The sequence below is a fragment of the Lissotriton vulgaris genome, chromosome 7, assembly GCF_964263255.1.
Source record: "Lissotriton vulgaris chromosome 7, aLisVul1.2, whole genome shotgun sequence".
NCBI lineage: Eukaryota > Metazoa > Chordata > Amphibia > Caudata > Salamandridae > Lissotriton > Lissotriton vulgaris.
Window position 1 is genome coordinate 177,988,060 of NC_141695.1, and position 27,286 is coordinate 178,015,345.

General features: G+C 46.2%; 1 protein-coding gene across 1 annotated transcript in view; it reads right to left on the reverse strand.

Moving 5' to 3' along the window:
* LOC147701132 (sialic acid-binding Ig-like lectin 10) overlaps positions 1–16,452 on the reverse strand; it is a 78,386-nt gene extending 61,934 nt beyond the window's left edge. Inside the window, exon 1 of the mRNA XM_086928584.1 lies at positions 16,062–16,452. Coding sequence (XP_086784710.1) covers positions 16,062–16,386 — 325 coding nt within the window. The 5' untranslated portion in view covers positions 16,387–16,452. The remainder of the gene's footprint in view (positions 1–16,061) is intronic.
* Positions 16,453–27,286: the final 10,834 nt, after the last annotated feature.

Sequence of the window (27,286 nt, forward strand, 5' to 3'; positions counted from 1 at the left end):
CATATGCAATACAACCCTGTTTGGAAAATGGTCTCTCTTAAGGGTCACCCCAGACATTTTGCCTTCCTCCTTCCCTTCTCTGTTGAATTATTTTTGTTTGTTTCGAGACTCTTTGTACTTTACCAATGCTAACCAGTGCTAAAGTCCTTGTGCTCCCTCTCTAAACATGATATAATTGGTTTACACATGTTTCACATATTTAATTTACTTATTAGTCCCTTTGAGGAGCAGGTTATTTGTCCATCCAGTTACACCAAATTGAATCTACTTAGTTTAAATTGTCGTTCTTTGATGAGTCATTATGCAGATGTCATTGATCGTTTAATGGCTGAGGCCCCTGATGTCCTGTTTCTCACAGAAACCTGGCTGAACCAGTATACAGTGGCGGAGCCAGGGCTTGCCCTTCCTGACGGCTATATGATATATCATATCAATCGAGAAGGGGGAAGGGGGGGGGGGGGGCATTGCGGTGATAGCTAAAGTTACATTTGCTGTCAATCTGGCGAATGAAGATATCGCCGGCTGTGAGAGTGCTCTCTTTAAAGTAAAGCTTAGCTGCAACCTAACCATGTCCGGTCTTTCAATCTATAGACCCCCTGGGCCTTCCGGGAATTTTTGCAAAGATCTAGCGAAGAAAATTGGACTTATGGCTAGCAAAGCGGCTAATTTTACCATCTTGGGGGATCTTAATTTGCACCTTGAGCTGGGAGGAAAGGCTGAGATCTCTAACTTCTTAGCGGATCTAGAAGCTTTTCGGCTCCCGCAGCTGGTCTCGGAGGGCACACATGTGAGTGGGCATCTGCTTGACCCCATCTTTTCCAATCTTTGATGCTTAAAAATCCTCTCCCCGGTCCCTGCCATGGACTGACCAATCAGTAAACCCATTCTCTCTACTGTGGCCAAGTATTATCTGCAAAACACAGGCAGAGTTTGTTGTCGATAAAATCTTGACAAGCTCCAATCCCACCAAAACCATCTTTATATGAGGAGTGCAGGTTTGACCAGTATCTTCCCTGTAGCGTCAAACCATCATTGGGAGGCTTTAGCACTCCACTTTGTGGAAAAAGTGGAGTTGATTTACCAGGGCCTCTCTACTGGGAACACCCCCATTGAACACGCTGTGTTAGCAGGGTCAGACAATGGGGTGAATAATGGCTTGCTATTCCTGTCATTGCTGTCGCCTGCGGAGTTTGAGATCTTAAGTGCTAAAATCAAGTCGGGCTCGCCAGCTGACTCATTGGCGGCGAGTCATTTTCGCCAGCTTCAACCTCTTATCTCCCCGGTGGCTCTAGAATGGGTCAACCTCTCACTGAAGTCAGCCTCCGTTCCAAGGGCGTGAAAACATGCTAAAATCATTCCATTGCTAAAAAATCCATCACTTGACCCGGTCGACCCATGCAACTACCGCCCTATATCTCAGCTCTCTTTTATGGCGAAAGTGGTGGAGGGACATGTAAATTCTATCTTGTCTAATTACATTGATGAGCATAACATCTTCGACCCATCTCAACATGGGTTTCGCCCCTGCCATAGCACAGAGTCAGCTCTTCTTGCGGTCACGGAATCCATCCGTTGTAGGTTGGATGTAGGTAATTCTGCGGCCTTGGTCCTGTTGGATCTAAGTGCCACATTTGATACGATGTCACATGAAATCCTTCTTCAACGTCTCTGGATGATCGGCATTAGGGCTGCAGCCCTGGAGTGGATCTGGTCATTCCTGGCTGGGCGGTCATTCCAAGTGTCTGTGCCACCATTTCATTCTCAGGAACATGCCCTGGGCCGGGGTGTTCCTCAAGGTTCCATCCTAAGCCCACTTTTATTCAACCTGTATGTGGGACCCTTGGCGGAGGTGGCCAGAGGCAGGGGGCTGTCCTTGGTGTCGTATGCAGACAAAACCCAGCTGGTGATCGCTTTCTCTAAAAAATGCTGTACTAACCTGGAGAATTTTAAGGAGGATCTATCAATTATCTCAGACTGGATGAAGGCTAATTGCCCTCAATTAAACGCCAGTAAATCCGAGATTCTATTGTATGGGAAGGGCCAGGAGCTCTGGTCAGAACAATGGTGGCCTGATCATCTGAAAACTGCGCCGTCACCGAAGGAGACGGTAAAGAACTTGGGTGTTTGGTTCGACACCGGACTAACATTCGATAAGCAGACAAGAGCTGTAGCCACAGTCTGCTTTGCACTTTTGAGAGGACTGAGGCCCTTGCTTGGCTTCTTTCCTCCCAGAGTACGCCAAACCATCTTGCAGGCTTCCATCCTCGTGAGGCTTGATTATAGCAACGCCTTATATCTAGGTGCCAATAAAGCTAGCATCAAGCGTCTGCAGAGGGTCCAGAATGCTGCAGCACGCATGCTAGTGGCACTCCCAAGATCTCACTCAGTGGCCCAGGTGCTCTTGAAGCTGCACTGGCTATAAATCAAAGCCCGCATTCAGGTTAAGGTGCTATGCATTGCGTTTAAAATTCTGCGGCTGCAAGTCCCTATGGCGTTATCAGGTTCACTGAAGTCCTATTTTCCCAGACGCGCTCTGCGTTCGGCTAACCATGGTCTGGTCTGTGTCCCTCAAGTTAAGAAAGCGAGGGCTGGGGGTCGTTCGTTTGGCCTTTTGGCAGCCAAACTGTGGAACTCCCTTCCAGTAAGCATCCGAGCCATCCCTAATCTTCTGACATTTCGGAAATCCTTAAAAACTTGGCTGTTCCCCACTATCTGATACTGTCGCTCACTGTGTCTCCCTGTCTCTTGTCTGGTCTCTGGCTGCGCTGGGACGCCTCGTCGCTGAGGCAGCCATGCGCATTCCAAATCCTGTATAAATAAATAAATAGAGTGGTATTTTATATACACAGGGACTGCAAAATAAATGCTAACAGCGGGCCTACAGCACTTATTGTGACACCCACCTAGGCAACCCTATAAAACTCGTCCAATGCACGCCATTGCAGGCTGAAGGGAGCATCACACTGCCATGTTGACTTGGCATTTCATATCCCTTGTTAATCCTTAAACTCCCCTTCTATTTATATAAGACACCCCTACGGTAAGCCCTAGATAGTGCGGTGTAATCAAAAGGCAGGACATGCACTTTTAGGTTTTGCAATCCGGGTAGTGAAAAACACCCAAATTCCTTTTTCACTACCGACCAGCCTACCGCTCTCATCGGTTAACATTGGGAAGTCCTTATTACACTTTATAAGTTCTAAATCCTGATTGAGAAGTAGATCTTTGATGAGTGGTATCATTGGACGTGTAATTAAAAATCATCTTTGAAGGCTAAATTGGATTTACTGTTACATCTTTAAAAATGCCACTTTTAGAAAGATCAGAAAAACAACAAATTGCCTCCACCACACTTGTTTGAAAAGAAAACTTAATGCAAAGCCCAAACCCAAACTACTTAAGTTTGACCCGGTATTTTTATTTATACCCTTCTACTTTAGGATTTTTTCAGGTCTATTTTTTTCGTATTTAGAGCAAAAAAAGTGAAAGGACTGTACATTCGAATAATTACATTAATATACAATGCTATTTACAAACATATATTACATTCCAAAAAATTAAATTAAATGAACAACATATATCTCAAAAAAGACAATACATCAAACAAACAAACATCATACATTTATGTTTTTATCTTTGTACTAGCAGCCCGTCCCGACGTTGTCCGGGTATGAAGTGCTGCCGGCCAGTAGTATATTGTTTTGTAGGATTTCATTTTGATAGCATTTCTTATCTGATTTGGGGTAGAGGGGTGTTTTTAGGGTTCAAGGCTAGGTTTGGGTTTTGGGGTACAGGGGTATTTTAGGGTTCAGGGGTAGGTTTGGGTTTTGGGGTACAGTGGTATTTTCAGGGTTTAGGGGTAGGTTTGGGTTTTGAGGTACAGGGGTATTTATAGGGTTCAAGGCTAGGTTTGGGCTTTGGGGTACAGAGGTATTTTAGGGTTCAGGGGTAAGTTTGGGTTTTGAGGTACAGTGGTATTTTTAGGGTTCAGGGCTAGGTTTGGGTTTTGGAGTACAGTGGTATTTTCAGGGTTTAGGGGTAGGTTTGGGTTTTGAGGTACAGGGGTATTTATAGGGTTCAGGGCTAGGTTTGGGTTTTGGGGTACAGGGGTATTTTTAGGGTTTAGGGATAGGTTTGGGTTTTGGGGTACAGGGTATATTTATAGGGTTAAGATGGGTTAGTGTTTAATGGTGTTGGGGTATTTTAAGGAGTACGGGTGGGTTATGATTATGGAGTGCAGGGGTATTTAAAGGGAGCAGGGTGGGATTAGCACACGATATGAGACATGGCATGAAGGGTGGAACGTACCACACGCCCCCAGCGTTTGTCACGCCCCAGCACACGCCCACAGCACAACGCAGACACGCCCACAAGGGACTACTTTGCTGGCACAATTCTTTAACCTTTTAAATGTATATGGTGGGCATCTGCATAGCCTATGTCCTTCTGCTGCAACTGCTCTTTCCAACGCTGTATTGGGTGTTGTGATTGGTGCTGTGGTTCCTGAGATTACCTGCCTCAAAGGTTTGGGCTCTCTCTTTATTATATTAGTGTGGATTGAATGAATCTATATCCAAAAAAAAAGAAAAAGGAAAGGACAAAGTCATAAATGGGAACACAATCGCCAGAAAACGATTACTTCTTGCACTAGCACATGCTGGTTTCCGCTGTTAATGTTATTGTTTGCTCCCGTAGGTGTGCCTACGCGTTTCAAATCCAGAGAAACAAGTTCCCGGATTCTCATCAGGGCTTTGTCACTTTTCTGTAACAAACTGATTTATGAACCTTCCAGGTTTCTAGAGGGAATTATTAACCCTGCTGAACCCAATGAGTCACGACCTTGCCAATAAGGAGACAGATAGAAAGGTCGATTTGATCCTTCTTTTGAAACCTGGAACGTTCATGAATCAGTTCGTTACAAAAAAGTGACAAAGCCCTGATGAGAATCCGGGAACTTGTTCCCCTGAATTTGAAATGCGTCGGCCCACCTACGGGAGTAAACAATAACATTAACAGTGGAAACGAGCATGTGCTAGTGCAAGAAGTAATCATTTTCTGGCGATTGTATTCCCATTTATGACTTTGTCCTTTCCTTTTTTTTTTGGATATAGGTTCATTCAATGCAAAGATAAAAACATAAATGTATGATGCTTGTTTGTTTGATGTATTGTCTCTTTTGAGATGTATGTTGTTTATTTAATTTAATTTTTTGTAATGTAATATGTTTGTAAATAGCATTGTATATTAATGTAAATATTCAAATGTACAGTCCTTTCCTTTTTTTGCTCGAAATACGGAAAAAATAGAGCTGAAAGAATCGTAAAGTAGAAGGGTATAAATAAAAATATGGGGTCAAACTTAAGTAGTTTGGGTTTGATCTTTGCATTAAGTTTTCTTTGCAAACAAGTGTGGTGGAGGCAATGTTTGTTGTTTTCCTGATATCATAGGGTCCAGCCTACCCCATGCCCCACAAGGACCTAACTGCTTAGTTTTACAAAACTTTTAGAAAGATGGCATTTTTCCGGTTTTAGCCATGTGTTCCCGCAGCCTGTCTCCAATACACGTCTGGGGTGGGTGACGGCTGAACTTTCTGCATTACCTCTAGACAACTACACAGAAATGGAGCGTACTTGTCAATGATGGGCCATCCACATCCTAATAGGTCATCGTGGGGAGAATGGGAGGGAGGGGCTGACGCACCTGAATAGGCTGTGTCCTGTTCCCACACAAGGGGCTGTAGATCCCCCTGTAGTGAGTCTAGAACTAGGGCTAAGAAAGGAGGATCTCTGTGCACTTCAAAGCCCCACTTTGAATCTACCCCCATTTCCAAGGCTCAACTGGTTATAAGTACTGGTCTCTGACCCTACCACTTTAGTTCACTCCTAGACCAGTGAAATGAAGAAGAACGGACTGCTGGTGTGCTGCAAGGACTGCCACTCTGATGGACTGCTGCTTGGAAAGAACTGCTTTTCTACTGTACTGCCCTGCTGCCTGCTACCCTCTGCCCTGCTGAGGAAGGACTGAACCCATTTCACTTGAACCCTGAATGTCTCCAAGGACATGCTGGCTTGCCCCCTTTTCTAACTCTCCGGGACATCAAAGACTTCTTCATCATCCTGCAACAGCACATGGACATTGCTTTCTGCACGTCTTGCTCTGCCAAGTGGTGCCAATCCAGCCCTGGGCCCTTGTAAGTGGATATAAAGTAGTGCAACTGCTAAAACCCACACATCCACAATTGTGTTCCGATCAGAGCTGGTGCATCTCTCTCGACACCGACGCATCTGCAAGGATCCTGTACATCACTTGCCAACTGCATGGTGCATCACCTTCCGTTCTGACACATGTGCAAGGATCTTTTGCCAAGTGCACGACGCATTGCCTACAGCTGGAAGCTCAATGAAAACACATTACCCCTTTGCTGCTCATATATCAGATCCATTGATGACACAACAAGGTGCTGGGTGAATCCCAGACCTGGGTCCAGGATACTATTCTCTCTGGCAGCACCACAGCATCTGGCTCACCCTCGAACTCAGCCGTCCTCTGTGGTAGGTTTCGCGCCCTCTCTGAGCCCGTTTTGCATAAGTATTTCCATGATTCTACTGTTTCCTGTGAGCCTGCTTTAATTGTAATTGTGTCCGATACTGTTTTCAGAGGTCTTTTCTCAGTACGCCCCCTCGTTGTGTTCTTGTATTCCCGCCATTTGTTTCACACCGTTTCTCACCCCGCTCCCACCTCCCAGCTGATCGTCCTTCCCCCATCCCCTACAAATGCCGACCACTCCAGGGGAGCGCACGTGAGTCTCAGACCTTGTTCCAGGATATCACTCTCCCTGACAGCACAGTGGCATCTCCGTCACCCACAAACTCAGCCACCATCCGCGGTAGGGTTCTCACCCTCTCTGAACCCGTTTTGCATAAGTATTTCTATTATTGTACTGTTTCCTGTGAGCCTGCTTTAATTGTACTTGTGTCTGATACTGTTTTCTGAGGTCCTTTCTCAGTGTGCCCCCTCGTTGTGTTCTTGTATTCCCGCAGTTTTTTTCACTCTGTTTCCCGACCAGCTTCTGCCTCCCAGCTGCTCCTGCCTCCCCCCTCCCCTACAAATGCCGACAGCTGTGCCCCTAAGGCAAGCCCGTCGAGGCCTGGACTGCGCCCAGCGCCAGACCCCCTGGCCCTCACGAACGCTACACCGAAAGCTGCCACTACACCGTCAGCACCCTCCACGCACTCAACACCGGACAACAGCACACCTGCTTCCTGGACGCCCCAAAGCACACCAAAGGACCCTTCTCCTGCCGGAGCTGCAGCTTCACCAGCCTCCAAGCAGTCATACCGCTCACTGTGACAGGATGCAACCACCTCAGATGCATTCTACTTAACACCCGCTCCGCACTCAAACACGCCGTCGAACTCTGGGACCTGCTCAACACATCCTCCCCGGACATCACCTTTCTGACAAAGACCTAGATGAACCCCTCCTAGCCATAACGATCCCGGACGGCTACCAGATCACCCGCAGTGACCGCACCAACTGAGTAGGAAGTGGAACCGCCATCATCCACAAGAGCACCCTCAGGGTCTCAACCAGCACCGACGACACCCTCAGCACCACCGAACACCTGCACTTCCAGATCCACATTGATCCCAAAATGACCCTCAGAGGAACTCTTGTCTACAGACCCCCCGAACTCTAGGCTCAGTTCAGCGACTCCATCTCCAACTTCGTCAGCACTCACGCCCTTGCCTCCACAGACTACATCCAACTAAACTTCCACCTCGAGAACAACAATGACACCAACTCCACTTCCTTGATTGACACCCTCACCAACCTCAGTCTCAGACAGCTTGTCACAACACCCACCCACTCTGCCGGCCACACGCTTGACCGCATCTCCTCCGCAAGCCCCCACGTCTATTTCATCCACACCACCGAACTCCACTGGACTGACCATCTCTGCATCCACCTCACCTTCTGGAAATGCACCACCCACCACCGCACTCAACAGATTCCCCGCCGCAGCTTTAGCAAAATCACTGAAAACCAGCTAAACACGACCCTCGCCCAAAGCCCACTCGTCAAACCCACCGACCCCAACACTGCTGCCCGCAACCTCAGGCGCTAAATCGACGATTGCACCAACACTCTCTCCCCGATCAAGAAACCCTCCAACAGACACACTGACAAGAAAGCCAGCTGGATCACCGCGGACCTCCAAGCCTCAAAGCAAACCTGCCGAAAACTAGAGAAGGAATGGCACAGCGAACAGACACCGGACAGCTACGGAACCCACAAGAACACATCACCACACACACCATCGCCTCATCAGATCTGCCAAAAGGGCCTCTTTTTAGGACCGCCTCGACAACAATGCACACAACAGCAACGAGCTCTTCGACATCGTGAAGGAACTCTCCAACTCTAACGACATCGCAAGACGTCTGCGACTCCCTTGCCACCTTCTTCCATCGCAACATCGCAGACATTCACAACAGCTTCAACAACCTGACCGCCTTGACAGCAACTGACACCCCAGACCCCACGGCCACAACCCACATCAACCCCCTTCTCACCTGGACCAACATAAACAACGACGACACCATCAAAATCATGAACACCATCCACTCCGGCTCTCCATCAGGCCCAGGCCCGCTCCACATCTTCAACAAAGCTGGCGCCACTATCGCACTCCATTTCCGCTAGGCCATCAACATCTCCATCGAGACCGCAACCTCCCCGGAGAGATGGAAGCACGCCGAGATCAATGCCCTACTCAAGAAACCCTAGGCGGACTCGAGGGACCTCAAGAACTTCCGGCCCATCTCCCTGCTCCCGTTTCCGGCAAAGGTCATCAAGAAAACCGCCATCAGACAGCTGACACGCTACCTCGAGGAGAACAGCGTCCTGGACCCGTCCCTGTCTAGGTTACGCAGCAACCACAGCACCGAATCTGCCCTCATCGCTGCCACTAATGACATCAAGGCCCTGCTGGACTGCGGTGAAACCGCGGTCCTCATCCTCCTGGACCTATCAGCCGCCTTTGACACTGTCTGCCACTGCACCCTACGCACACGCCTCCACAACACATTGATCTGTGACAAGGCTTTGGAATGGATAACCTTCTTTCTCACCGGCTGAACCCAGAACATCCGCCTCCTCCTTTCCATTCCAAACCCTCTGAGATCATCTGCTGCGTACCCCAAGGATCATCCCTCAGCCCAACATTGTTCATTGTCTACACAGCACTGCTCACCCACGTCGCTCGACTGCACAAACTCAACATCATCTCTTACTCAGACGACACCCAGCTGATCCGCTCCCTCACCAAGGACCCCCTCACTGGCAAAACCTACCTCCACGAAGGAATGAAAGCCACCGTTGAGTGGACGAAGAACAGCCGTCTGAAGTTGAACTCCAATAAAATGGAGGTCCTCATCTCTGGGTCCACCCCCTTAGCCTGGGACGACTCCTGGTGGCCGACCACACTGGGAGCAGCACCAACACCCGCCGACCACGCACGCAACCTTGGGTTTATCCTCCACTCAACACTCTCCATGACCAAGCAAGTCAATGATGAAGCCCCAGATCAATGCTGTAGTCTCTTCCAGCTTCTTTCATTTATGCAAAATTCGTAAAATTGCTCATTTCCTCACTACTGATGGCCTCACCTTGACCCTTTTGGCTTTGGTTATTTCTAGAATAGACTACGCCAACTCACTTTATGCTGGCATTCCCACCTATCAACTGAATCGACTACAGCTGGTTCAGAACCAGGCTGCACAGTTGATTTTTCACCAGCCCAGGCATCAGCATGTGCGTTTCCTACTGAAGACCCTCCATTGGCTCCCCGTAGCAGAACGCTGCTATTTTAAACTAGGCTGTATCATCTTCAAAGCCCTAGCTGGTCTTGGCCCGTCATTCATCTCTTCTTTACTTCACCATTATGCTCCGTCCCGCAACCTTCGTTCTTCCCACCTGGCCCTACTTAAGACCTCTACTTTTAAACGCAAGAAACATGGAGGGCTTAGATTCTCCTTTCTAGCCCCATCCTTTTGGAATGCACTCCCCTCAGAATTTAGGTTTACTGTCTCCTACACCCACTTTAGGTCCCTTCTTAAAACCCACCTGTTCCGTAAAGCACACAACTGAGTCCCCTCATGATCTGCTATCTTATGCTCACTGCGCCATGAAACCACCAGGTGTTAGTTGCGCTTAAGAAATATTTTTACATAACATAACAATTACGTCTCATCCTCCTGCTTCAACACCCTCTGCATGCTCCGCAAGATCTATAGGTGGATCCCCACTGAAACAAGAAGAATGGTCACCCAGGCCTTAGTCAGCAGCAGGCTGGACTACGGAAACGTCATCTATGTAGGATCCTCAGCCAAACTTCTGAAACGTCTACAACCCATACAGAACCCCTCTGCACGCCTGATCCTCGACATCCCTCGCCACAGCCATGTCACACCCCACCTGACAGACCTGCACTGACTTACCGTCAACAAGAGGATCAGCTTCAAGCTCCTAACCCGTGCACACAAGGCACTCCAGAACACCGGCCCAGCATACCTCAACAGACGACTCACCTTCTACACCCCGAACCGCCAGATCCGCTCCGCTGACCTCACCTTTGCCACCCTCCCCTGCATCCGAAGAGCGACCACCAGCAGCAACTCGTTCTCCCACCTCACCGCCAAGACCCGGATCACCCTCCCCAACCTCCTACGGCAGACCTAGGACCTACTAACCTTCAGAAGGCTAATTAAGACCTGGATTTTAGAGAAGTAGCAACACCCCTCCTCCCCAGCGTGTTCTTGTATTCCCGCAGTTTTTTTCACTCTGTTTCCCGACCAGCTTCTGCCTCCCAGCTGCTCCTGCCTCCCCCCTCCCCTACAAATTCTGACAGCTGTGCGCCTAAGGCAAGCCCGTCGAGGCCTGGACTGCGCCCAGCGCCAGACCCCCTGGCCCTCACGAACGCTACACCGAAAGCTGCCACTACACCGTCAGCACCCTCCACGCACTCAACACCGGACAACAGCACTCCTGCTTCCTGGACGCCCCAAAGCACACCAAAGGACCCTTCTCTTGCCGGAGCTGCAGCTTCACCAACCTCCAAGCAGTCATACCGCTCACTGTGACAGGATGCAACCACCTCAGATGCATTCTACTTAACACCCGCTCCGCACTCAAACACGCCGTCGAACTCTGGGACCTGCTCAACACATCCTCCCCGGACATCACCTTTCTGACAGAGACCTAGATGAACCCCTCCTAAGCACCCGACATCGCCATAACGATCCCGGACGGCTACCAGATCACCCGCAGTGACCGCACCAACTGAGTAGGAAGTGGAACCGCCATCATCCACAAGAGCACCCTCAGGGTCTCAACCAGCACCGACGACACCCTCAGCACCACCGAACACCTGCACTTCCAGATCCACATTGATCCCAAAATGACCCTCAGAGGAACTCTTGTCTACAGACCCCCCAAACTCTAGGCTCAGTTCAGCGACTCCATCTCCAACTTCGTCAGCACTCACGCCCTTGCCTCCACAGACTACATCCAACTAAACTTCCACCTCGAGAACAACAATGACACCAACTCCACTTCCTTGATTGACACCCTCACCAACCTCGGTCTCAGACAGCTTGTCACAACACCCACCCACTCTGCCGGCCACACGCTTGACTGCATCTTCTCCGCAAGCCCCCACGTCTATTTCAGCCACACCACCGAACTCCACTGGACTGACCATCTCTGCATCCACCTCACCTTCTGGAAACGCACCACCCACCACCGCACTCAACAGATTCCCCGCCGCAGCTGTAGCAAAATCACTGAAAACCAGCTAAACACGACCCTCGCCCAAAGCCCACTCGTCAAACCCACCGACCCCAACACTGCTGCCCGCAACCTCAGGCGCTAGATCGACGATTGCACCAACACTCTCTCCCCGATCAAGAAACCCTCCAACAGACACACTGACAAGAAAGCCAGCTGGATCACCGCGGACCTCCAAGCCTCAAAGCAAACCTGCCAAAAACTAGAGAAGGAATGGCACAGCGAACAGACACCGGACAGCTACGGAACCCACAAGAACGCCATCACCACACACACCATTGCCTCATCAGATCCGCCAAAAGGGCCTCTTTTTAGGACCGCCTCGACAACAATGCACACAACAGCAACGAGCTCTTCGACATCGTGAAGGAACTCTCCAACTCTAACGACATCGCAAGACGTCTGCGACTCCCTTGCCACCTTCTTCCATCGCAACATCGCAGACATTCACAACAGCTTCAACAACCTGACTGCCTCGACAGCGACTGACACCCCAGACCCCACGGCCACAACCCACATCAACCCCCTTCTCACCTGGACCAACATAAACAACAACGACACCATCAAAATCATGAACACCATCCACTCCAGCTCTCCATCAGGCCCAGGCCCGCTCCACATCTTCAACAAAGCTGGCGCCACTATCGCACTCCATTTCCGCTAGGCCATCAACATCTCCATCGAGACCGCAACCTCCCCGGAGAGATGGAAGCACGCCGAGATCAATGCCCTACTCAAGAAACCCTAGGCGGACTCGAGGGACCTCAAGAACTTCCGGCCCATCTCCCTGCTCCCGTTTCCGGCAAAGGTCATCAAGAAAACTGTCATCAGACAGCTGACACGCTACCTCGAGGAGAACAGCGTCCTGGACCCGTCCCAGTCTAGGTTACGCAGAAACCACAGCACCGAATCTGCCCTCATCACTGCCACTAATGACATCAAGGCCCTGCTGGACTGCGGTGAAACCGCGGTCCTCATCCTCCTGGACCTATCAGCCGCCTTTGACACTGTCTGCCACTGCACCCTACGCACTCGCCTCCACAACACATTGATCTGTGACAAGGCTTTGGAATGGATAACCTTCTTTCTCACCGGCTGAACCCAGAACATCCGCCTCCTCCTTTCCATTCCAAACCCTCTGAGATCATCTGCTGCGTACCCCAAGGATCATCCCTCAGCCCAACATTGTTCATTGTCTACACAGCACTGCTCACCCACGTCGCTCGACTGCACAAACTCAACATCATCTCTTACTCAGACGACACCCAGCTGATCCGCTCCCTCACCAAGGACCCCCTCACTGGCAAAACCTACCTCCACGAAGGAATGAAAGCCACCGCTGAGTGGACGAAGAACAGCGGTCTGAAGTTGAACTCCGATAAAATGGAGGTCCTCATCTCTGGGTCCACCCCCTTAGCCTGGGACGACTCCTGGTGGCCGACCACACTGGGAGCAGCACCAACACCCGCCGACCACGCACACAACCTTGGGTTTATCCTCCACTCAACACTCTCCATGACAAAGCAAGTCAATGATGAAGCCCCAGATCAATGCTGTAGTCTCTTCCAGCTTCTTTCATTTATGCAAAATTCGTAAAATTGCTCGTTTCCTCACTACTGATGGCCTCACCTTGACCCTTTTGGCTTTGGTTATTTCTAGAATAGACTACGCCAACTCACTTTATGCTGGCATTCCCACCTATCAACTGAATCGACTACAGCTGGTTCAGAACCAGGCTGCACAGTTGATTTTTCACCAGCCCAGGCATCAGCATGTGCGTTCCCTGCTGAAGACCCTCCATTGGCTCCCCGTAGCAGAACGCTGTTATTTTAAACTAGGCTGTATCATCTTCAAAGCCCTAGCTGGTCTTGGCCCGTCATTCATCTCTTCTTTACTTCACCATTATGCTCTGTCCCGCAACCTTCGTTCTTCCCTCCTGGCCCTACTTAAGACCTCTACTTTTAAACGCAAGAAACATGGAGGGCTTAGATTCTCCTTTCTAGCCCCATCCTTTTGGAATGCACTCCCCTCAGAATTTAGGTTTACTGTCTCCTACACCCACTTTAGGTCCCTTCTTAAAACCCACCTGTTCCGTAAAGCACACAACTGAGTCCCCTCCTGATCTGTTATCTTATGCTCACAGCGCCATGAAACCACCAGGTGTTAGTTGCGCTTAAGAAATATTTTTACATAACATAACAATTACGTCTCATCCCCCTGCTTCAACACCCTCTGCATGCTCCGCAAGATCTATAGGTGGATCCCCACTGAAACAAGAAGAATGGTCACCCAGGCCTTAGTCAGCAGCAGGCTGGACTACGGAAACGTCATCTATGTAGGATCCTCAGCCAAACTCCTGAAACGTCTACAACCCATACAGAACCCCTCTGCACGCCTGATCCTCGACATCCCTCGCCACAGCCATGTCACACCCCACCTGACAGACCTGCACTGGCTTACCGTCAACAAGAGGATCAGCTTCAAGCTCCTAACCCGTGCACACAAGGCACTCCAGAACACCGGCCCAGCATACCTCAACAGACGACTCACCTTATACACCCCGAACCGCCAGATCCGCTCCGCTGACCTCACCTTTGCCACCGTCCCCCGCATCCGAAGAGCGACCACCGGCAGAAACTCGTTCTCCCACCTCACCGCCAAGACCCGGATCACCCTCCCCAACCTCCTACGGCAGACCTAGGACCTACTAACCTTCAGAAGGCTAATTAAGACCTGGATTTTAGAGAAGTAGCAACACCCCTCCTCCCCAGCACCTTGAGACCCTCACGGGTGAATAGTGCGCTTTACAAAACAATCTCTTGATTGATTAATCGATTGTAACCAGTTGGCACGTTAAGCTTTTAAGCACCATATTTCCATTTATTTCTTAAAAATTAATTACTCTGGTTATACTTATTGGATTTTTGTTGTTTTAGTCTTGTTTTGTTCATAAAAATATAAGCTATTTTATAAACTGGTGGGGAGATGTTTTGTGGTGTTTTCACTGTGTTACTGTTTGAAGTGTTGCACCCAACCTACCAGAGGGTGAGCAGAGGTTCATTCATGGTGTGCATCTGACATACCTTGACTAGGATTGTGGTCCTGTCTGGTCAGGTTGCATACCTTCACCAACCAGAAACCCAATTTCTAACATTGGTGATCAGCAGTGAGGATAAGACTTGTACTTGTGCAGAATCATACAGTGACTTGCTGCACACTACTATTCCATATCCATATCTGGACCAATTCAAGTCACTCTGCCCTGTTTGACATTTTTGGTTTTTACAGAGTTTTCCCAATTCACATTTTTACTGTTATGTCTGTGACCTCAACTGAAAAGATATAATTTGTGCTGGTCAGTCTAGAGAGCTACACCGTGGCCCAGTTCAAGGGATATTGCCAGGAGAGAGGGTTGTTTACAAAAGGGAGTGGTAATAAAGCATAGCTCCAAACAGCTTTGAGAGTATGGAAAGAAGCCCCACCAGACCCACACAGACAATGAGGAGGAATGGTCAGGATCTCAGAGAGAATTGGAGCAAGACCAGTCTGAGGCTCTTGACATGCTAGCTTTTGGGGAGGGGGAGAACATCCTCTTGGGGTATAAGTCCAGCCATGTTCATGGAGCAGTGTGTCATCTAGGAACCTGTCCCCAGAGGAGCTGGAGGACAGGATGGAAGAGAGAAAGTTGAAACTAGAGCTTGGCAGATTGAAAATGGAGAAAGAACAAGCTCTGGAGGAGAAGAGGCTGGCCATGACAAAGTGCACAACTACATACTATTGCTTTGTGACAGTTTGCAGCCTGTATTACAGTGCTGTATTACATTGTCATGCCAGTACCATAGACCTGTTAAGTAGTTGATGTAGGTGCTAACTGGCATTTTTTCTTGGTCACAATGGAATATAATGGGTTACTGCCTTGGTTAACTATTCAAACATTAGTGAAACTTATTTGTGTGGGCAATGGCGACACCAGCTTGCAACGTATTGGTAATATGAGGCATCATTTCTTACCCAGTCGTGCAACAGTTGTGCATATCTTAGTAAATCTACCCTTGAATATGTTCATTGGCACATTATATCAAAATAAAGAAATAATACACAATCTTTTTTGAGTCTTTAGGTGTCAAATACTCACGAGCTACAAATGCTTCCATTCCATTGTTTTGTTTGCATATGTCCTCAAACAACATTCCAGAAGATCACATACTTACGCTCCACGCTGATGAATACGGAAGAGTTTGCCATGCCATGTTTGTTCTTTGCAACGCACCAGTACTGTCCTTCGTTCTCGAATGCTACGATTGAGAGATTTAATGTCAGGTTGTTAATGTTCCTTCCTCCTAAAATATTTTCTTTTCTTTTTATCCAGGTCAGGTTTGAAAGGGGAGCGCTGTCCACTGAGCAGTGTATATTGACAGATCGTCCTTCCAGCACCTTTTTAATGGAGATGTTTTCCTGCTTTTCAGACCAATCTGCAAACATCAAGAAAATAATAGATTTTCGCCAAACATTATTTAGAATTATATTTGAATACATTGTTGCCTCCTTAAGTGATTAAATGGACGCAGATAATGTGGAGGGTATTTGGTTCAACTTTCTAGATGTTAAGAACAGATGAAGCATCCATCACCATAGGCTGAAATAATGGATGCTCCCGGCCCTTTCCATTGTAACCCTATCAGGTGCAGGTGCAGGTGAGAAACGCAGAGTCAGTCAGTGGGCCAATTGGTCCAAGGGACCACGGAAAGATGTTTAGGCCCAGATTTACTAACATTTGATGCAACACACAGTTATTGCACTGCCCTGTGTCAAAGAGAGAAAGAACAAATGTGCCACATCTACTAAGTTATTTGGTGCATTTTTTCTGTCCTCCATCGATAACGTGCTTTTGACTGCCATGGGTGGGTGAGGTCCCTAAAGCCCAGGTCCTGTGCTGGAAAGGGATTCTTCCAGTAGAAAAAATAAATATCTTTTAAGACTTTTCACACTTTGTATATGTGTTCTACAATGCAGCAATGCAGCACACATTGGTGATTGCATGAGAACGCACATGTGCCACTCATGGGACACCTTGACGCAGCTTTGCTATACTTTGGGGAACTTTCCAATGGAAATCCTAGTTTGAATTGGATAGTAAATTGCACTCCAACACTGTGCAAAGTTTGTATCACTTTTGGGTCCGGTGTGATTTATTTTTGTTCCGCCCACTGTGAAACTTGAGCTAGCTAGAGACAACTGACAAAACTGCTGTTTATTTATTTTACTCTTAATTTTTTTTAAACCACTACAAATTTCCCCCTAATCACACAGAGATTTCCTTGTGAAGACAACCTCTTGCGGGCTGCTAGGTTTGGTGTATTCCTTTTCTGTTATTTTGTGTTCCTGGGGAGAAAGTTCTTATAGGATTTTGCATTGAATTAAATTGATCATCTATTTGCTAATGGTGGATGAGCAACAATGTTCATAGACATTTAAAGTGATCGGTTGTATGGCTGTGTTTTGGGACTACTCTGATGACACCTGATACACACAAACAGACATACACAGAAAGCTGACAACATAAACAGTCAGGACTTCAGCATGCTCCTGTTAGAACTTTTACATGCAAGAATAGGTATATACGGGTATGAATAAGATATGCAATGCAGAGGATAATACATCTGGCTGTAGATTTCTTTGGAAATTCTTGAGATACATCGTCCATGCCACGAAAGCTGGAAAAAAATTCTAAGCGCAGGCTTTAAATGACAGAAGGAAATTTTTGAATTTCCGCCATGCCCTATGTGCCGAACAGACACCAAGCAAAATTATTTAAACCAAAATGGGCTATTCTTTCTTCGACTGGATTACAACATATGACACAATGTTCAATTAAATTTTAGTCAATGCCCTTTAATCAAATATCACCTAGGATAATATCGGCTGCCCTACCTCTATATTTGTCCATTCCTGAAATTAATAGAAAACCCCACAACAGAATACGTTGGATCGAGAAGTAAAAAAGTTTAAGAAGCACAACAAAGTCTACTCAGATCCTACTTATCTGTATTTGTCACATTTTTTCGACAAGTTTCTGGAACATGTTGGGTTAGCCTGGCCTTATATCTTGACAAAGGAGACCAGACTTGAGATTTCCTTGCATCCTAAATTTAAAAGACAGAACCTCAATGTATGGGGAGAAGTTGATTGAGGCTCTCACAGAGGGAGATGCTGAAGAGGTTGTGTCTCAAAGATCATTTGTAGGCCACAATTAATACTAACTAGATTGATTAGAACACAATATTTTCATTAATACCTGGTGTCGTCACATTCTCAACCTTTATTAGTGGGGTCCTCGGAGGATCTGTAACAATAAAAGCAGACAAATATTTTGTAATTTTATTGTAGAGTGGATGTTCATTATATTTTTCTTCACATCTGCTGAACACTCAAAGCTTAACGTAAGGTGTCATAAATCCACTGCAGTGAAGAGTTGCAGATTCATATAAGAGTGTGAGTGCTTATTGCAAACGTGGAAATGGACATTTTGAGCATTATCAAGGCCACTATGTGGTGCCTGGTTCACCGCTGAGGAGCCGCAGGAGGGTATGCAAAATGGGAGAGATAGGGGTTTTGAGAGGCCGGGTCAGTATATTGTGCTCACGTATGTAGGTGTAGCACCCCACACTAACCTGGGTGACCCTTATGGTGATTTTAGGATTTTAGATAAGCATAGAAAGCTCTCTAAGTGATAGCTGTGAAGAACAGCCTTCAGGCTTCATCTAGGAGGAGTGCCATTCAGCTCGGTTGAAAAGTATCTAATATTTTCGTATAAGGAAAAAAAAACACACAGAGTACTTATAAAAAATAGATATTTATTACAAACACTCACCGACACATTACAATATCTCCTACTCAGAGATATAATCACAATGACACAATACTTTGGCCATAGAACAGCGAGTAGCACCAATACACAGTAGTCCCTGGGGGGACACATAAATCGAGATAGTGGGCTACAAATCACAACCTAAGTTGAGATTGGACCCAGGAGAGGTTGAAGAGTCGGGGACCCAAGGAACCACCCTATGTGAGAGTCTACGACTCCATGAAAGTCGGGTGAGAAGAGGATACCCAACCTTGTACTCCATACTGAACAGCAGGAACGCCACGCTTGCAGTCTTACCACAGGAGGACAGAGAAGTCGGTTGGAACCCAGAATTGAGTCTGAGTTGAAGAGTACCTGTAAGCAGAGGGGAAAGAGTCTTTACCACTCAGGTGTGTCCAGGAGGCATGGAAGACGAAGTTCACTTGAGTTCAAGGTTGCTGGTCAAAACAAATGATGAGAAGCTTCAAGCATTGTTGCACCGAGTCAGCAGCTCTGCCAGAGCTACCATACCTTCGAAGATGACAGGATCCATCCATTCCAACCAACAGCATTGGCGCTGATCATTTAGAGAGGGAACAGGATCATTGACAGAACATTTTGGTGCGTCCGACTCTGTTTGTACGAGACGGTTGGGACAACCAATGCATTTGCCATTTTATGAAGCGAAGCAACGAAGCGTTGCACAGGGGTTCAGTTGTAGAGACCCTGACAAGGGGGTACTGGCCTCAACTTGATGAGAGGACAGCTCAGGTCTCGTGGGAGAACAGGAACACCGCCTGTGTTGCTGAGTATGGTGGAGTATGTGGGAGCCCAGGATCGGCAAACCGGTCAGTTGTGTTGCGGTGTCTGCGGATGCAGGGAAGTAAATCCTTCACTACAAGGGAGATTCCTTCATTTTGTCTTTGATTTCCACAGATCTTGGGAGGTCCTGCACTGAGCATGGGCACAGACATTGCAGCGAGCTTGCAAGACAAGGAGTCAAGGAGCAGCAAGGATTCCCAGGTGCGGTCTTGATGCCGAGAGCGAAGTTCAGAAGAGTCCAGAGTACCCAGACGGTCAAACGGTCCGAACTGCCAAGACAGGTCTTCCCTGAACCAGAAACAATCATCCTGGGACCGGTTTTTGCGTAACACCCTTCATCAGCCATTAGGCAAAAGTCCAGAGCACACAACAGTATAAATAGACTGGTTTGTCTAAAAGTAATGATCGTAGGGATAGACCGAACAAAGCGTATAGTTTTCAAAGGTTTTATTCACCACAGTGTTCCCGACCTGGGAATCACTGTGCACACAAATCACGCCTGATTTGTGTACACAGTGATGTGGGCCTCATACAGGGGTATGTGCATAATTTGCAAGATATGCTTTAAATGCACGAGTTGAAAATGTATACTACAAAGGTTGACATACTGAACCCAACCTAATCCTATAATACTAAGACGTTGCTCTGTGTATCACGCCGTGAAGTCCAGAAAGTTCGGGTCTACCAGAAATAAAGTGATTATATTTAAAAGTTCATGCTCTGTACATTCACCACACTGGCATGGGAAGCACACTGACAAGGAGGATAAACCAGGGATGGCCTGACTCTGGCTGCCGCAGTTTTAAAAGTGAAACCATACTCTGGCAGGGAAAAGTGCCAACTTGCCCCTCTGCCTTTTTCGGTCCCACGGACATTCATTAATTCAAGAATTTCTGTGGGAAGTGACAGTGGAAGCTGAAGTACCCCCAGATCTGCTTGAGGCATCCTGAACAAGGAATTCCAGTGCATGGAGAGGTGTGGGGGGAGGGGAGAATTTAATGGAGGTGGCTTTACAAGGACAGCAGTATTTGGGTGTGTTAGAGCTCAGGGAAAACGGATACTCAGCTAGCTGGCTGTCTCAAAACGCGTCTAGTATGTTGCAAATTATCCTGGGGCCCCGCTGTTATTAAAAAGAAGGGTGAGGTAACACGTGTCAATGCGGCCATACTTGGCTTTGCGAAAAAAATTGGCAATAGCCCGATGGCCGCTTTGCTTAAACTATATCAGGCAAAAAGTGTTGCTGTCGCCTGTTATGGAAGCGAACTCTGGGGTTATTGTAAGATGAGGGACCTAGAGGTTACAGAAAATAACCTTTTGAAGAAAATACTGAGGCTGCCAAGGTGAACTGGAAATTTCTCGGTACATGAGGAGCTGGGTGTTCCCTATCTAAGTGATAGAATAGCAGTGAACCCTGTATTGTGCTGGTTGAACTGCTGGCTCAACAAAGATATACCCCTCACTCATGACATATTAAAAGAAGCCCTAACATTGGATGGAAGGTTTAAGGTCCTGTGGCTGAAGTATATCAATGACTGCTTGACTGCAATTGACCGGCCTGATTTATTTTTAACCGCAAATTCTATCACCAAATCCGATGTTATTTTTGTAAAAAATGCCATGCTGACAACCAGTTATACTGCCAGGGAGGAGGTTGAGTTACAGAAGGACAGTGTTAGGAAACACGTACTACTTAAAACCTGTCTACAAATGGAACCATACTTATCATGGCCTATGACTGGCTATGAACGCTACTTGCTAACAAGGTTCCGTTTTGACCTGTTCCATCTCCTACTGGCGGTACCAAGTGGGGCTCATCGGGGTAAGGTGCTGCCAGCTTGCGGCTGTGACGGGAAGTCTCCGCAAGATCTGGCACACTTTTTATTCATTTGTCCTTATTACATAACACCCCGGAAACTATACTTAAAACCCTGCCTTAAAAAACTGAATTTCGCACAGATAAAACCTGCACTTTATTACCTCCAACTATTGAAATGCGACTGCACTTTATTTGTTTGTAATTTTCTGAAATTAGCAATCACTTTCAGGAAAAGTATGGAGGGATAATTATGCTGTTAATGCCCTGGGCATTTTTTATCCTTTATTATATTGAAATTATTTATATATTTTACACATTTTTAAAATGTTTATGCTGCCCGCTGCTTTTACCTCTTACATTGTATAAAGAATTTTGTACCTTATAAATGAATTATCCGGATTGCTTTTAACTGTTTGTTGATGAATTGTACTTTTATGATTGTAATGCTTACAATCGAATAAAGATATTTGAACTTGACTGCATTGTTAAAGCAGGTTGTGGTTCTGACTGCGCAGTAATGGATGTTTTCCTTAGGATAATATCTAGTATATCAACATATCTAGTATATCAACATATTTACAGTTGAAACCAGGGTCACGGAGGCAAAATGGCGGGTACGGAAGGAGAAAGAAATGTAAGCAGCTTACCCAGCTGTTAAGCCACGCACCTTTGGGATAGTATCTGGTTTTCCGACACATGGACATATCACCAACTCGAGGAATCGCTGCGGTGTGACACAGGGCTGCTGTTCTTTCATGCTGCATGTTGCGGGGCAATCTGTTTGATGGTATCCCGGCTGGTGCTTTTCCGACTGCTAGGAATCCTGGTGTGGCGGCTCCCGATTCTCTCGGTGCGAGCCTATTGGCAAGTGGCTCGGGGGCGCGGAGGTGCTGGAGGAGCTGTTCGGAGCAATATGCCCTCGAAACTGACATTGAATACGCGAAGCGGGAGAACGAAGGCGAACCTTGCTCGAGGGGAAGGAATGGAAAACGGCGAAAATGGCAAAGATGGCAAACCGGTAGAACCTGGAAAAGGAGATCAAGCAAGGGATCACTCTCCCGCCGGTTCGAGCAGGAAGAAGGGGCTTGAGCGTTTAGTGAAGGCGAGCGCAGCTGTAAGAGTTTCCAAACAGGGAAATCAAACTCTCCCGGAACTATTTGAAAAGCAAGTTTAGAAGAATATGCAATTACAGCCGCAGCCACAGCCACAGCCATTAAGTAGCAAAAATGTAGCGCAGGTTGGCTACAAATAACTTGGTTCTGGCTCCCCTTCTTGTGCCTCTGTATCAACGGTTTCTGAGTTGGTAAAGATACCCCCCCGATTGCGTGCAGAAAGAGAAAGGAATTTCTGGAGAGGTATTAACAGAGGGCATTGTGGGAGACCATATCGAGAATGTCTCTATGGACGGCATTACTGGTAGCATTACTGGTAGCCTGGATAATCTTGTTTCAGTAATAGATTCTCTGGCTTTAACTGAGGCTGCTCCCATACAGGATTTGACCGGATCTCAAGATATCCTAGATAACTTTTACTCATTGTCTGACCATTCTTAGGATGAAAGTGAGAATTTAAGCAAAGATTGGACTGATTACCCGGAAGATGGCAGCAGCAGTATGGAGGATGAGGGCGGATTGAATAGTGTCTCACCAAGATCATTAGCAACTACAGTTAAGAGACTAAAAACTAGGAAAGTGCTGCATGGCAAATCTAAGAACAACCTTCTTGATGCGGGTGGGGCATCTCCTGAGATTACTATGCCGAGACCCTCTCCCGATGAAAATCTCGAGCTTGATGGGGGGTCAAATACAGGGGGACAGAGTCCTGATCAAGAAATTATGCAGTCAATGATTTACCACACGATGATGGAGCACAGATCCGAGATTAAGGCAGAGAATACTCGTACTCAGGCAACGTGTCGGAAAGTACAGAATGCCGTACAGCGGGTGATTAAGATATGTTCTGATACAGCGCTTAGAGTGACTGAAGCGGAGTCAAGAATTTCAACGCTAGAGGATGAGGTGGCAGCTCAGAAAGTAGAGATTAAAACTATGAGACACCAAAGTGATGATATCAGCTTTAAGCTTTCTGAGTTGGAAAATCAGGCTCGAAGGAATAATTTACGGATTTTAGGAGTCCCTGAATCAAAAAAAAAGACAGACGTTCGAAAATTTGTTTGCAAACTTTTTGCGGAAGCATTTCCCGTACTGACTTTGTGGGATTGGACAACTGAGATACAAAGGGCACACAGGTTTCCATTTACTATTAAAAAAGGAAGGCAAGGGGAGAGAGAACGCCCTAGAGCTATTTTGGTGTGATTTGGTAATTTTTTGGCGCGAGAAGCTGTTTTTGGATTAGCTAGACCAGATAGAAAAAGGGTGGTAAAAGGGTGTAATTTTTTTGTTCGCCCTGATTTTTGCCAGGCTACAGTTTTGAAACGTTGGCATTTGTGTCAGCTGATCACAGGGTTTCAAGAAAAAGGGGCTACAGTCTATCTCCAAAATCCGGCCAAGCTAAAAATCATTGTAAATGGTCAAACAAAGTTCTTTTTTCTGAAATAGAAACAAAAGAGTATCTGTTGTCCTTATAATGTTGGAAGAATGGTCGGTCTGCAGCCGGTAATGCTATAAAGTTCCCCTCTTCTTTTTTTCCCCTTTGGGTAAACAATATGCTTTAAGGTAATGATCAGTTCTGTTAAAAGAATAATATTCTTCTCCTTCCGGACCTAGGAAAATGGGCGAGGGGGCGGCACTCCATATTTTCGGGGACTGTCAGTCCTTGTGCCTCATATGGTGGGTTGGGAGGGTTGGTTTGGGGGTTGGGGGTTGTGGGAAGGGGTGAAAAAAAAGAAGAAAAAAAAAGAAACCAGGGTCAAATGATAAAAGCAAATAAGACACAAAGCACAACAAACAAAAGTGTAAAGAGCACTACAAATTTCAGTAAAAAGAATGTAAGATGGAGGTTTCATTCCTCTCCCTAAGTCAGAGCTAATTTGTGTCACATTTGCACATGTTAAATTATTTGTGATCAAACGTATTGAGAACAAGCTGTAGTCAATACAACACAGTGATGATCAAAAATGCAGGGCATCTGAGTTAAGTGAAGTGAGCTTCTGTAGCTGGAGGACTGATCCCCTGTATGTGTCAGTGTCTCCTGCATGGATTGCGGACTGTATCATAGTTTTCGTAGAACCATATTTCTAAGAGAATGATTGGTGTGCAAGTTCATTGTGAGTGGGTATATATCTTTGCGGAAGCGTTCTGTTCTATTCTATAATAAATTGCATATCTTACTACTTTAACAGTGCTCTCAACATAATTCTAGTCACAAGGATGGGATAGCTAATTTAGATTTTTATTAAAAACTATAGAGTTCTGTAAATCTTGTATGGAACAGAATGTGATGATTGCCAGTATTTTTAAGTTATTAAAGGAGGAATTGTGTGACCCACTTAAGTAACACTTTAAACATGTCTTTGATCTGTCATTGCTGCCTGTGTGTGCAGTTCTCATACTGCCATGTCGACCTTGCAAAAGAAATCTTTTTGCCAGCTCCAAATCTTCCTTACTAACGCATATGTTACCCCTAGGGTAGGCCCTGGAAAGGACAGAGAGAAGGGTACAGTGTATTTAAAACGTGTGACACGTACCCTCTTAAGTTTTACATATCCTGATAGTGAAAAACTCTTGAACTTGTTTTTTCACTATTTTAAGGCCTGCCACTCCCATAGGATAACATTGGAGTTACCGTAGTACATTTGGACTCGACAGTTAAAATCCTTAGTCGAGTCCTATTAGTGAGATTGGAAGCCTGGGCTGAGGAAAAAAATATCTTATCCCCAGTCCAGTATGGGTTTCATAGGGGGATGGGTACAATGGAGCAGTGCGTGAACCTGGAACTCATAGTCGGCAAGTATACCAAAGCTAAAGATGGTAATCTTTTCCTGTGCTTTGCCGACTTGAGTTCAGCATTCGATCTGGTGGAACACGCACTGCTCTAGCCTACTCTGTTGGCGATGGGTGCCCCTATTGAAATCATCCATCTGCTTGCCCGACTGTACAACAATTAGTCCAGTAAAGGTAGATTTGGAACAGATGGAGAATGCACCCCTTTTTTTAAAATCAGGAGAGGTATCCGACAAGGATGTGTGCTTGCCCCTCTACTGTTCTCCCTTTTTATAAATCAGGTTGATCAAATTTTAAGACAGACTAATGCAGATGCACCTATCATTAATGGTAACCCGATCCCAATCCTCTTATACGCGGATGACGCGGTCCTCCTTTCTAGGACTCATAATGGACTGCAACATCTAATTAATCAATTCCACGTATTCACTGAAAGTAGGAAGCTGAAAATTAACAAAGGGAAGACGGTTACAATGATATGTGGTAAGAAACCAAGAAAATGCAAGCCCTTTTTCTTAGACGGGGAGAGATTAGAATCTGTCAGTAGTTTCTGTTATTTAGGCATTACTTTTTCAGGAGACGGGAGATGGGTTAATGAACAAAAAAGTGTCCTTTTTAAAATGGTTAGGAATACAAGTTGCATTTTTAGATTTGCTGCCAAATTAGGGGGTCGCTGAATTTATGAAATGTTATCCATATTTAATGCAAGATGTATATCTTCAGCCATATATGGGGCCGGGGTTTGGGGGCACGATGCCCAGAGTGCTAATTTGATCCAGCACGAGGAGAATGTGTTTTTAAAACAATTAATTTGTGCCCCGGCTACGGCTTCAGCTGAGATAATACATAAATTATGTGAATGATTTAATTGTTCTACGTCCTCTGTCCCTATGGCACTCAATTTGGGCAAAGGAGGAGACAAAGTTTACTCAGGATGTAATTACTGATTGTATTAAACTCGACCGCCGATCAAATGTCCACTGGCTAAGCCACATACAACATTGGTATAAGACACTGTATGGTCTAAACATTTTTAAAGATCTAACAATAGGGTCTACACTGTCGAAGCGGGAGCTTAAAGTTTCACTTCTCAAATATACAGCTGGGATCAGAACGGAAAGCTATATAAAACAAAGTACGTTTAATCTCTATCTGGAGGTATACACCCGTTACAACGCATCTTTTACTCCGCACTACCATTACAACGAGACTTTTACAACGCATACCATTACAACGCATTGCGCTGGGGGGCGCTCTAGGATAGGGAATAAGTATAATTTACTATCCAACACCTTCCCTAGGGTCCACGGGGACTGGATTTAGAATAGTAAATTATACTTACCACTATCCAGCACCTCAAAGCGCTATGCGTTGTAATGGTATGCGTTGTAATGGTCGCGTTGTAACGGTAGGTAGTTGTAATAGTACGCGTTGTAACATGGTACATCCCTATCTGGAATATAATATTAATGAAGGCTTCCAAACTTATCTTACTGTTGTTAGTATGAATTCCCATACTTTTGTATTGACCCGTCTCCGCTTGGGAATTGTGCATCATTTAGTGTCCTTTCCCGTGGTTAAGAAACCCAGCACCTGTCCCTGTCCCTGTGATGATAAATCCAAACAGAGCACTTGTCACTTTATGCTATCTTGTAACTTTTATACCTCTTTTAGAACATTTTATTTGAAACCCATCTTTTTAAAATATAACACGCATGGTATACAAACAGCGATGCAACTGATGTTTAATCTAGAGACTCCAGATGTATGTTTTCATGTGGCCACTTATATTTTAAAATGTATTTCTGTAAGAAAATCAATTATCGTATGAATTCATTCAATTATGCTTTTTTAAACTTTTTAAAAAGAAATTTACTATGTTGAAACGAATACTTTTATCACTTACACTACTTATGGTTAGCTGAATGTAGTGAGTTAGATATTTTTAAGTATTCGGATTTGTGCTGCTAAATGCATTTTGCACTTTGGGAAAGATGGTATTGACACTTTGCACTTTATCATGCTAATTTGCACATATATGAACGCTGT